General features: G+C 37.4%; 1 protein-coding gene across 4 annotated transcripts in view; it reads right to left on the minus strand.

Annotated features, from left to right (window-relative positions):
• Positions 1-2,165: 2,165 nt before the first annotated feature.
• srgap2 (SLIT-ROBO Rho GTPase activating protein 2) overlaps positions 2,166-13,355 on the minus strand; it is a 132,872-nt gene continuing 121,682 nt past the window's right edge. For 3 of the 4 annotated variants that reach the window (XM_055184779.2, XM_055184782.2, XM_055184780.2), the window contains 5 exons: positions 10,098-10,177; positions 9,599-9,806; positions 9,327-9,473; positions 8,911-9,232; positions 2,166-4,839 (listed from right to left, as the gene is read on the minus strand). In XM_055184779.2, coding sequence (XP_055040754.1) covers positions 4,375-4,839; positions 8,911-9,232; positions 9,327-9,473; positions 9,599-9,806; positions 10,098-10,177 — 1,222 coding nt within the window. In that variant the 3' untranslated portion in view covers positions 2,166-4,374. The remainder of the gene's footprint in view (positions 4,840-8,910; positions 9,233-9,326; positions 9,474-9,598; positions 9,807-10,097; positions 10,178-13,355) is intronic. The other variant, XM_055184781.2, reaches the window with a different exon arrangement.

The raw sequence follows: 13,355 nt of genomic DNA on the forward strand, positions 1-13,355 counted from the left end.
GGTAATGAAAAGTTTTTTGTCGACCTCTAGAGGGCGATATTTTAAACGGCTGCAAGGTTGTTTCAGGCTGTTTCAGAGCCAAGCTTGAAAGGCTCATTTAGATGTGTAAAATAATATATGTGTGTATTTCCGTAACGTGATGAACACAAGGATTTAAAAATCATCTCTTTGCTTACATTTGCATATTTTCTGCAAAAATAAAAAATAACAGGAAATGGAAAATAACAGTAGAAAAGCTTTGAAAAAAACTTTTAGCCTATTAAAAATCCATACTATATATATATATATATATATATATATATATATATATATATATATATATATATATATATATATATATATATATATATATATATATATATATATATATATATATATATATTCGTATATATTTTAACATTTTCAGTAATTTTTTTATTTAAGCCTTTACAACTAAAAACATAGGCCTACAACTAAGTAGCACAATAAAAACATGATAACTTAATAATAAACATATTAAAATATTATTTTAACAAAACATTTAAAATGAAGTTATCTCACTATTTTTGGCTCTCTGTGAACTATAATTGAAGAATGTGTTAATAGACTTGGGGCCTAGACATTGGGCATTCCCCTTCTATTGACACACCAACATATATAATATATGAATCAGACGGAATTTACATTCGTGATAGCTGCACAAATGTTTGTTTAAACCAGGGGTCTCAAACTCAAACTGGCTTGGGGCCATTTCTGCTGAGATTGACATTTCATCGGAGGCCCGCAGAGCTATTTTAAGATAAAAAAATACAATATTTCTGTAAATGTACTGTTTAAATTCTATGAATGTAATTTATATTAAAAAAATCAAACGAATATATAACAAAGTGAATAAAAATCTTTCTGTGGGCCAAATTATGTTATAATGTTGAAAAATACCGCGGGCCGCAAAGAGTGGGAGGGCGTGCCGCAAATGGCCCGCGGGCCGGGAGTTTGAGACCACTGGTTAAAACCATGATTATGGTTTCTTCTATAGATATAGACAGTCTCAACTGCTTCTTTCTTTTCATGTGATTACAGGATGATGTTGAAATCTAATGTACACTATCCATAAGACCTGTAGCCTACTACAGTATCAAACTTTTCATAAGACTAAAGGAAAAAGGAAAGAGTAGATTACATTCTAACTGCGCAAGCATAATGTTCCTGTTTAACATAGTTCCTGATTTACAAAATTCGGAAAAAAACAGATGCTGTGAATAAATTGTTATTGTTATAGCTACTGTATAGTTGTATAAGTACTGTAGTTGTTTTTATTTGTGCAGGTAGCTTCAAAGCATGGACCAAGTTTCATAATGATACAACAATGTGTTTAGTACCAACTACTGCATTGTGGTACAACATTTTTAAAGGTGCAGTGTGTAAATTTTAGCGGCATCTAGTGGTGAGGTTGTGAATTGGAACCAACGGCTCAGTCCACTGCTCACCCCTTGCTTTTGAAACGCATAGAGAAACTATGGTAGCCACCACTGGAAAAACATGTCATCGTCGGAGACAACTTTGTAAAAAAGTTTGTCCATTAAGGGCTTCTGTAGAAACATGGCGGCACAAAATGGCGACTTCCATGTAAGGGGACCCTCTGTGTATGTAGATAAAAACGTTTCATTCTAAGGTAATAAAAACATAATGGTTCATTATAAAAAGTTCTTTATACACCCCTGATAATATAGTTTTGTATATTATTTTGCATTTCTGTCAAGAGATCCTTCTAAAAATTACACACTACACCTTTAAATGGCGAACTCCCAAGGCTGACCAAGGAACCTCAGACAACGAAAAGTAGGCTACCACTTAGCATGGCCCAAGAAATCGAAAGAGAGAAATGTAATAATGTTAGGATAACGTATTTAAAAGTTATAACCTTTTATTTAATTTCTTAGGGTCTGTAGGTGGTGCTGAGCTGAGGTCAGCTTGTGGTTCATTGACACATTATACATTTTGGTCACTCCAAAAGCTTTCGATAACTTTTTGTTGATGCAACATTGCTACAGTGTAGGAGGAGTTCGATAAAGAAGATTGTCAATAAATGTTAAATGGCAGATAAATGTATAGATGTTATTGAAATCAGAGATAAACATTTGTATATGTAGGCCATGACTCAACTGTTTTAAATTAAATAAGAGGCATGAATTGCAAGCAATTTTTATTTAAAAATGTTTACTACAAGAACTACACGTGGAATTATATATTGTATATTTGAGTGGCAACTACTATTGCTGTAACTGTACAATATTGTACCAAACAAAAACCCACAAACAAAATCAGAAAAGAAAAAAGGAAATGAATGTACCTCTGTAATGTACACTATATATATACAAAGTACATCTGAACACAGGTTTTCCTGCTACCAGATACCCAAATCGACAACTATAAATATATTCGACAAGACAATTCAATTTACAGTCTTGCTTAACCTTGACAGGAATTACATTTTAACAATAGTCATGATTACAAAACAAAGAAAATCAACCTCAATATGTTCACAAACATATTCAAGTGACTGATTTAAAATAAAATAAAAATGCGTGTAAACAGAGGCATCCGCCAACAGCATTTTATTTTTTGTAAAATAAAAGAGAGACTTTGCATGTTAAAGTCCCACTCACATAAAATCTCCAATAAAACAGTTTCCAGTTGCCTTTATGAGGTATCAGGAACAATACACACAGATTACTTTCAATCATTTAACACACATATGAACATATGTAACCACCAGTTAAGACTTTATTCAGAACGCAACACGACATCACATTAAACAGTTCAGAAAATAACACATCAGGTAAATTTCCTTAAGACGTTCATTAAAATACAAAAAAAAATGCCTCAGCTCGGTCTATCCGTCGGTATTTTCCCGGATAAAGTCACAGTCACCCATGCATGTAATACTGTACATACCAGAGCTTATAGATTGAAGAAACGCTTCAAATTGAAGCAGGCTACTGAAGTCAGATTCACAAACCACCTCAGCTCATTTTTTTCAGATCTCATAAAGGCCTCACTGAGGGAGATCCGATCTGTTGAAGGCATAAACAGGCAGACCGTGTAAGGAGAAATTTAGCTCTTGGATGCCGGACAGACACTCAGTGAAGGACTTATTAGATTGTCAGACCATAAAGAGGCTAAATTACTTTTTTCCACACTTTTCCTCAGTTACAGTAAACAAAAGAATGACCGGTTACCGAATGCCAAGCCATATTTAAAACCTCTGATGTTTTTCCCTTTTTTTTAAAAGCTTAAAATCTGCTGCTGAGATTCATAATATACATACGTACAACATACATACCGATACATATTACCCATGATACAGACCCAGGGCTGGAAAATGACCTAAGAAAATGCGATAAAATTGATTTTTCCTTTTTTATTATTTTTTATATGTAGGGAATGAACAAATAAATTTGTGCTTGTGTGGTTAACAGGACATTCCTCATTTTAGACATTTTTCCAGTTACAATCATGATTATTTAACGTATACAAAAGACACCCCATTTTAGCACAGTTATGTGATGACTGATATAAAACTACGATACAAAGACGTGTTAGGCTTTCGAGAAGTGCTTTTGACTCCGTTTGCAGGGAAAGCATTAGTGAGTTTTCCATGAAAACTTGCAGGTTTAGGCTGGCAGGTCTCATGCAAAGATGTTGCCCATGCAACGTCAATTTGCATTGACCCTCGTATTTGTAGTCTCGTGTAGAGAGGATCAGCAGTGGTATAGGCTACAGCATTCATACAGTACATATATGTTACTTAGCAACTACTGTACTTAAAACCAGCGTTTTACCAGCTGCTCTGCGCCAATGTGAATTACAGCGCATTACCGTGATCAATGAATTGTAAATAGTAATTATTGGTTGAACAACATTATGGTTGTTGTACATACAGAATATACACATAAAATATCTGATCAATTACGCTGGTATTAATAGAGAGATATTAACTGACAAAAAATGAGGAGATACGATCACGAGAGTGACGGATAAACCACGAGTTGTATGTGCGAGAAACCACATACAATTTCAAATCGCAATTTCAGTCTTTTCTGTCCAGGAGTTTAATTGGGAATAAACAGTCCATGCTGGAATTTTAGGGAATGACACTGCTCACTCGTCCTCAAAGTTTGTCAGTCTACGCATACGGGGAAAAACTCAAGATTAGAAAATAGTTATTGGTGATGTCTCAATCCAAACTAAAACACATGTGCATATCAGTTCCACACACACTATATGTTGCTCAATCGCACAAGTTGTCCATTAAGAATAAAGATCCAGAAAAAAGTCGTCTTTTTGTAATTACTAAGAAAGCAAACGTGGCTCAGGGTGGATGTTATAAACCTTTTAGACCGGGCAGGACTTGTCAGTGGGTGGTGGAGGGGGCGGCGGAGTCGGAGGTATGGTGGTAGTCGGGGAACCCATCGCCGGACTACCCCCCCCAGATCCGCTCTTCGGGAAGACTACAGGCTTGGGCTTAGTGGCAGGGGGCTTGACATCTCTAAAAGTGGAACCGGAAGGAGAGAGACCCGAGGCCGACATGGACAATGGGCTCTTGGATCCGCTGCTCCTGCTGGGCCGAAAGGTGGAGGGCATGTCGCTGGCCGAGCTGGCGCTGCGCTGTAGAGGATGTTGGGAGGAATCGGTGTCACGGAGCAGGCGAGAGTGAAGCGGACTGGATGGTTCAGACGCCCCGCCGCTCTTCAACTGCTCCAAAGTGTCGAGCACGACATCAGGAGTGTGTTTGACGTTGCTCTGTCTTTCCAGCTCTCGCAGCTCGCTTATAGCCGTGTTCATGGTGGCCTCAATGTCCTGTGAGACAGAGAGAAATAAAAGAAAGGAGTTCAATACAGAGTGTAGTCTGTTTTAATGAGATACTTCACAAACAAACTAAATGCAAGGTGATGCTTAGCTTAGATCAAGACAGATGAGTAGCCAAAAAAATTTTTTTAGAATTGCACAATACATTTGATATCTGATTTTCTGTGTAAAATCTACAATCTCAACAGGTTTGATAATGAGTTGCTGAATGGTGTGAGATGTCCACTTTCAGGGCGCCTCGTCTGCAGATCTTCCAACTCAATTACAAAGCCTGGATCGATCCTGCATCTTTATTCAACCATGAAATTACAGCTCAAAGGACGATAAATAAGACACTTACAGCACATAAGCTCTTATAGAGAACTCAGCACTTTTGTGGCAGTATGTTAACAGACTCTGAGAGGAAATTGTCTTAAGCCAGTGTAAGAACTCCAGTGTAACATGGAGTAAAATACTAATAAAGTAGTTGGCATAAAATGATAACAATTTGCCTGAGCAGTCATTTTATTGAGTAGCCATTTAACAGGGCTTGGGGCTGTAACGATTATAAAATTTGGCTGGCGGTTAATTGTCTAATACATTTTGACGATTGTGACGATTAATTGTCTGTTTTATTGCATTGACATTTAATTCTCAAATGTTTTATGTTTGTTCATTAAATAATTTTCACAGTAATTGATATTTCAAAAACAGAAAATTCTTCATAAGAAATAAACACAATAAAGTGTCTGAAAATAACTAAAAATAAAAATGCAATCAGAATAATCTGACCAGAACAGGCCTTAAATAGTAGCCAATCTGATAGGAGACATCTGATACTGTCTCGTGCCTGTTTATACAGGTGCTGCAGCTCCCCCTTGTGTTTTTTAAAGAGATGTGCAATCATTGTGGTGATCTGAAATCATTGCGATGAGGTCAAACAATCGAGACGATTATTTAATCATTGTGACAGCCCTACTTGAAAGTGTACAAACAAGAATATTACTAGAATAACTTTATAATATGATACATTTTAAAATATGTGATCCTGGACCACAAAACCAGTCATAAGTGGAACGAGTATATATTTAAAGCAATAGCCAACAATATATTTCATGGGTCAAAATTATAGATTTTGTTTGCAAAAAAATATTAGGATATGTCCCATGAATATATTTAGTAAATTTCCTATCATAAATATATCACAAATTATTTTATCATTAGTAATATGTGTTAGTAAGGACTTCATTTGGACAACTTTAAAGGTGCAGTGTGTAGATTTTAGCGGCATCTATCAGTGAGATTGTGAATTGCAACCAACGGCTCAGTTCACCGTTCACTGAAACGCATAGAGAAGCTACGACAGCTGCCACATGACAAAGATGTTGTTGTTTAAGGCAAAATACAGTAGTGCCAAAATGCAGTTTGTCTGTTTACGGCTACCGTAGAAACATGGCGGCACAAAATGGCGACTTCCATGTAACGGGACACGCTGTGTATGTAGATAAAAACATCTAACAGTTCATTATGTAAGGTCTTTATATACCGCTGATAATATAGTTATGTAGATTATACTGCATTTCTGTCAAGAGATCCTTATTAAATGTTACACACTGCACCTTTAAAGGCGATTTTCTCAATATTTCGATTTTTTGGACCCCCAAATTCCAGATTACTTTAAATAGTATCTCAGCCAAATATTGTCCTATCCTAGCAAACTATTCAATGGAAATACCAAATACATCAATGGAAAGCTTATTTATTCAGCTTTCAGATGATGTATAAATCTCAATTTAAAAAATATGACAAACTCCATAAACTGTATCACACTAGACTTATATTAGATTGTGCTAAAAATATTAAAGTAGAAGATAAAACCGAAATATAATTTAAAATGTACATTTACAACAACAACAAAAAAAGAAATGTTCAACATATAATATGTACTTAAGCAATATCGCTCGAGTAGGAGTGTGATATAGCTCTACGGCCTACGGCCTCGTGCCTCTGGCCTAATCACAGCCGTGATGATATAGAGCTATATCACACGACTCCGAGAGCGATATTGCTTTTATACGACAGTTCGACGGCACCCGTTTGAAAAACAAAAACTAGAAAACAACAACGGAGTAATTTTAAAAGCCTCTTTGTTTGAGAACTACTTCTTCCGCCACGGATTTGAGGGCGGCCAGAATGACAGGTAAAACTTTCGGCTGCTTTGAATCTCATATTTACTCAATGGACGGATTCGCTGTTTTTAAATATTACAATTTCTTGGTCACAAAGTGTAGTTTTAAGATTAGTTCAGTCGAGAATATATATGTATTATATTTTAATCTACAGTCGATTAGTAAAGATAGCGCCTGTTTGAAAGTTTTCTTAGTGAGATTCGGTACGTATGAGTACCAAAGCATGAGCGGACGTCAGTGTTCACTCGCCCCGCTGACCACCGCCCTCTCTGGGCTACATCTCTGACAGGGATTCCCTGGCTCTGATATTGGCCTTGTTTGTTTATGATCATCAAAATGAGATCAAATCAGCAGGATTTGGTGTCATGATCAAACTATTACTTGTTTTTTTATTCATATTTAGTGTCTTTTGTGTTGTTATTGTTTTGGCGCGAGGTAAAAGTTAATAAAACTATACTTGTATAACGTTACTATTGCTTTCTCATTTATTCTTAACATGATACGAGCACTCGATTATTATTATTAAACTTTGTTCTTGTCAGTACTATATAAATTTTTTTTTATAAGTGTCAGAGAGATGTTTTTGCATGCTGCTTATTAATATATCAGTGGCGATATCTCATAACATGTTTTAATAGTCAGGTCACGATAAAGTAAATGATCAATGTCCACATTTAAAAGCTGCGGTGCTTACCTGCAGTTCCACTGTGTTTTCGCGTTCTGATAAGAGATATAGCTCCAGAAAAAAACGAGTTTATATTCCTCTTTCCAAGTGTTAATCGTCCACACGATGTGACATTACTCCCATTAACTTTAACGTAACATCCAAGAGTGCTGATCTTAGACGGAATAATAACTTCCGATTGGGGATTCACAATTTATGAGCTAGCAAACTAATGAGACACACGGAGAGTGTTTAAAAACAGCGCGTCTGTGTTTTTTTCATTCAGAGATGAGCCTGTTTAGGACCTCCATTCACTAGGTGGCGGAATGATACGAAAGGTGAAGCGGTTACTGTGCCGTTATCAGTACAATATCGTATGGCTCTTAGCCAATCAGATTCGAGAACCAGAAAGAACTGTTGTATAATGTCTAATAACCCCTAATAACCCTCAACATGCACCAGGTTGCCAGAGTCTGTGAGTTGCCCGCCCAAGCACATTCTATTAATACCCTACATTTTTTATATTTATTTATTACATATTTTTATATTAGCTTGGCTTCTTTTATGCAATGATATTGCCCATGAAAGTACCCATAAAATGTATTGTTGGCAATTGCGTTAAATATACTTGTGCCACTTATGACTGGCTTTGTGGTCCAGGATCACATATTTTAAAATGTATCATATTATAAAGTTATTCTTGTTTTTACACTTTCAAGTAGGGCTGTCATAATGATTAAATAATCGTCTAATTTGTTTGACATCACCGCAATGATTTCAGATCACCATAATGATTGCACATCTCTCCAAAAACACAAGGGGGAGCTGCAGCACCTTTATAAACAGGCAAGAGACAGTATCAGATGTCTCCTATCAGATTGGCTACTATTTAAGGCCTGTTCTGGTTAGTTTATTATGATTGCATTTTTATTTTGGCTTCTTTTAAACAATGATAAAACATATCAAAAAGTAAAAGAAAAAGTTTTGAGTAGACAATATCAAAAAAGTAGCCCTACAGATTGTTTTATCCATTGTGATATCACTTGCTCACAAAAAGGTCAGAGACCCCTGCCCTAAACTATATTTCTGACCTTTGTCCCTGACAATAATTTCCGTAACTGTACTAGTTATACGTCTTGTATTATTCCTTGTTTTTTTTCTCACATAATTATTGAAATAACAATTCTTCTATTATGTCCATTTTTTATTTACTCATTTAATAAGTATTACCTGTGAGCTGTGCTCCACCTGAGCTATAACTTCTGGGTCTACAGTTGGTCTGTGGTTGCTGAAACTCTTGGATCGTCCTGCAGGTGCAGTTTTACGGAGCTGAGGCCCATCTACTTTAGTCTTCAGAGATGAGTGCCGGGTGATGGAGTTCAGGACGCTGTGAGCGCTGACCGGGCGCTTGTCTGTCACCTCTTTGGACGGTCCGCCTGCAGGGATGGAGGAGGTCTTCAAACCACCTGCTGCTCCAGAAGAGCCCTCTCCCAAACCATCCACCGTACGGAACGTCCGACGGACGCTGGCCGCTTCTGGACGTTTCCTCAACCTGAGATGGATGGAAAATGGTATAATATGAATTATGTGATTAAAATTTGTATAAAATGTATCCGTATGGTGAAAGCTCAAGCTAAATGCCTTACTTGTTGAGGTTGGCTAGGTAGATATCAGCCACATGGCCTCCGATGGGTGAGCTAGCACTGGCTCTGGTGGACACCTTTTCTTCTGCGGCATCGTTGGATGCTTCCACGTCTCCTTTGGGACTTCCTCTGCCTGGAAACCCATCCGGCCTACCAAACACATTTTACATACAATTACAGTATAATCTCACAGACATCTCTACAATTTATGCAAAGTAAATAAATCTTTATTAGGAAACTTAAAAATTGTGGTAGTATCTAAACTGACAGCTTACATTTCCTGCACAACTATGTACTGGTGCGGCACCAGTCCTTCTGTGCCGTTATGGCGCCCCTCCCACCAGTCCTCAGACGCTCTGTGATACAGCAGCAGAGATGCTCCCTTCTTAAAGGACAGCTCACGGTTGGTGCGTCCGGAGTAGTCGAAACGTGCGATGGCCTCGATGGGGTCAGAGTCTGAAACGTTCAATGTCCCTGACTTTACTATTCAGGTACATGAAAAGATAGAGACAGCGCAAGATGGAGAGAGCGAGGGAAGAGAGCAAAAGGGAAGGAAAGGTTATTGCATGGGAAGCCAGGCAGGTTAGAGGCACACGGTTCAAAACAGGGATGGAACTGCAGCGGGGGCACAAGAGAGGGTAAAACAAAGTTTTCCAAATTAATACAAGATACAAGACACCTTAAGCCGGGCAACAGTGCGTGACGTAGGTTACAGTCTAATAGATTTGTGTATGTGTGTTAGTGTGGTGTTCTCATTGGTCCATTTTGACTCACCATCGTCACTGTTGTTTATTTCAGATGGGGTGTCAGGTGCAGGTTCATCCACTAGAGGGGGCTCAATGTGTGGAATATCACTGTGGAATCGAGAGCAAGAAATATGCAGTAGATCAGTAGAAATCCTCCTTTACAGGTTTTCTTAGTAAATATGTAAACAGATCAAAATCTAAATCTATATTCAACAGCTCAACATCTTTGAAAAGCTGGAAAATAGTATAATAAATATTGACTATACTAGTACTTAAACTAGTTATGTATAGTGAGACAAGATATAACATTAAAGTCACAATGAAATTGAAATTAAAAACTTTTTTACTTTTTACAAATGACTTATCTGTAAGCTTCATTATTTTTTTTTATTAATGTGCCCTCATATTCTTCAATTACAAACGCAAATCTCCTCTCCTCCTTAACTCTTTACCAAGTCAGCATTTTCTTATGATTTTCACGAAAGTTTAATGCCTTCCAGAAAACGTCCTTCTTTAAATACATAAACCTACAATATATCAAATGAAAAACAAACCCCCAAAAAACGTTTATCCTATACTTTCTTTTTTTTATCTCCTCTCAAATATGGGTAGGTTTCTTTAATTTACTCACCACCATGTCATTCAAACTGTTGATGTCCTTCTTTGTTCAGTCGAGAAGAAACTATGTTTTTTGAGGAAAACATTCCAGGATTCCTCTCATTCTAATGGACTTTAATGGACCCCAACACTTAACAGTTTTAATGCAGTTTAAAATTGCAGTTTCAAAGGACTCTAAACGATTCCAAACGAGACATAAGGGTCTTATCTAGCGAAACAATTGTCATTTTTGGCAAGAAAAATAAAAAATATGCACTTTTAAACCACAACTTCTCGTCTATCTCCGGTCCTGTGACTCGCCAGCGCGACCTCACGTAATTGCGTAATAACGTGGAAAGGTCACGTGTTACATATATGAAACGCACATTTGCAGACCATTTTTAACAATAAACTGACACAAAGACATTAATTAGTATCATTTGACAACAACAATGTCAGAACGGTCCTCTTTCTCCACACTTGTAAACACTGGGGCGTAGTTTCGCATACGTCATCCGTGACCTCCCGACGTGATGACATATCGCGTGAGGTCGCGCTGGCACGTCACACGCACGGAAGAAGACGACAAGTTGTGGTTTAAAAGTGCATATTTTTTATTTTTCTTGCCAAAAATGACAATTGTTTCGCTGGATGGGACCCCTTTGCCTCATTTGGGATCGTTTAGAATTCTTTGAAACTGCAATTTTAAACTGCATTAAAACTGTTAATTGTTAAAATGAGAAAAATCCTGGAATGTTTTCCTCAAAAAACATGATTTCTTCCCAACTGAACAAAGAAAGACATCAACATTTTGGATGACATGGTGGTAAGTAAATTATCTGGATCTTTTCTAAAGAAAATGGACTATTCCTTTAACATTTACATTTTTGACAAGACAGTTTTATCCAAAGTGACTTACAGTGCATTCAAGCTAAGCATTTACTGTATATCAGTATGTGTGTAATCTGGGACTCAAACCCATGACCTTGGCCCTGCGAACACAATGCTCTACCAGTTGAGCTCCATGAACACTATAGCATAAGATATTATAATATATTTCCCAATAAAACAGCTTTGTAGGTCATTTCTGAGAAATTGTTATGACTAAGTCACTCTCTCTGAGTATGTTATGATTAAGTCACTCTCTCTGTCTCCCTTTTTAGAGCTAAAACATCATGTTCGTGTTTCCTTGAAGCGAAACAGGAAGTAAAACACAGATATGAGGATCAAAGCTAAACCTTACGCTCTCCTCCTGACACTGAACTGAATCCGCTCTCACAGGGAATCCAATGTGGCCTGAATCTACTGCACTAATGCACAGTAAAATGGCTCTTTACCAAACAAGGCTTAGTGCTGATAACAGCCCTGTTTTGCAATTCACAAGACTAGAGAGGCTCTAATACCCTAGTATTAAGTTAGTTAGTATAAAACAACCTGATCGAGCAGTCATGCAAAAATTTACTGTCACCACTATACCAATAAAAGCCTTTTTCTCATAACACAACAAGAGGATAATCAAGTAACTGCGAGCTTGACTTTGGCCGTCTGCAATACTTGGCTTTTAACAGAGACAACTGGCTCGCATGAAGCCTGGGCTAATGAAAAGATTAGTTTCATTAGACAGAAGGAACTCTGGGATACGGTCTGCACGGTGTGCGTGATGAGACGTTGTCAGGCCGGTTTTCACCAAGTGTGGCCACTTTGCAGTAAACCTTTGTGTCTCACTGGACGGCAAATTGCTATGAAGTGTGGATAAACATGTGCGTGTGTTTGAAACATCTTTAAAATGACAGATTGGTGCAGAAAATCCCACAATCCTCCTGTCACTCTGAGTGAGTGTCCAGCTTTGATCTGAACTCTTAAGGTAAAACGATCCTCGTGGCTTCTGTACCCTCAAGCAGATGAGCTTGTGCTCGGAGAGGTCAGAAGTCATCGTGTTTTCTAACATCTTCCCCAGAGACCGAGAAATGCCTCTGTCAAATCATTGCCACATCATTCTGCTCGAAGTATTAAACATTGAAACGTACACAAAAAAAGCGATAGCGATACTGCACCAAAGAAAACACATTCACATTCATATGGGTTTGGAAGACATGAGGCAGATTTTTTATTTATGGATGAGCTATCTTTAAAGTAACAATTGACTTTGTTAGTATAACCCAACATTGCTGTGTTGATTCAGCTGAGCACTTTACTCGTGCTAACTACACAACACAGTTTTTGAATGTCTAGGCTAAAAAATAAAGTTTTCCTCTTTAAGGGAACAGTATGTAGTATTGTGGCCTAATCCGGTATTGTAATCACAAAACTTGTGGCCAAAAATGGTTCTGCAATCACACAGCTGGTGGCGAATACACAAAATGACAACTTATACATCAGTTGAGGGCTGCAACTCCACTTTTAAAATGACAATATCCTGGCCAGAACACTGTTGTCAGTGATATAAGTATTTGAAATTAAATGTCTAGTGACATATCAGGGCCATTTTATGATTAATTAATACATTTCTTACATATTGTTCCTTTAACTATTGTTGCTATCAGGCTCTCAAATTCTAGATCAGGTTTGACTGGAAGATAAAGACTATTACTCTGGTTTATGGCACATGGTTGTCATTGTAAGGATTGTTTGGATCACAAAATTAAAAGGTTGAGTCTGTGAAATGAGGGCTTAAGGTTTTCAGAGGCTT

The sequence above is a fragment of the Misgurnus anguillicaudatus genome, chromosome 14, assembly GCF_027580225.2.
Source record: "Misgurnus anguillicaudatus chromosome 14, ASM2758022v2, whole genome shotgun sequence".
Classification (NCBI taxonomy): domain Eukaryota; kingdom Metazoa; phylum Chordata; class Actinopteri; order Cypriniformes; family Cobitidae; genus Misgurnus; species Misgurnus anguillicaudatus.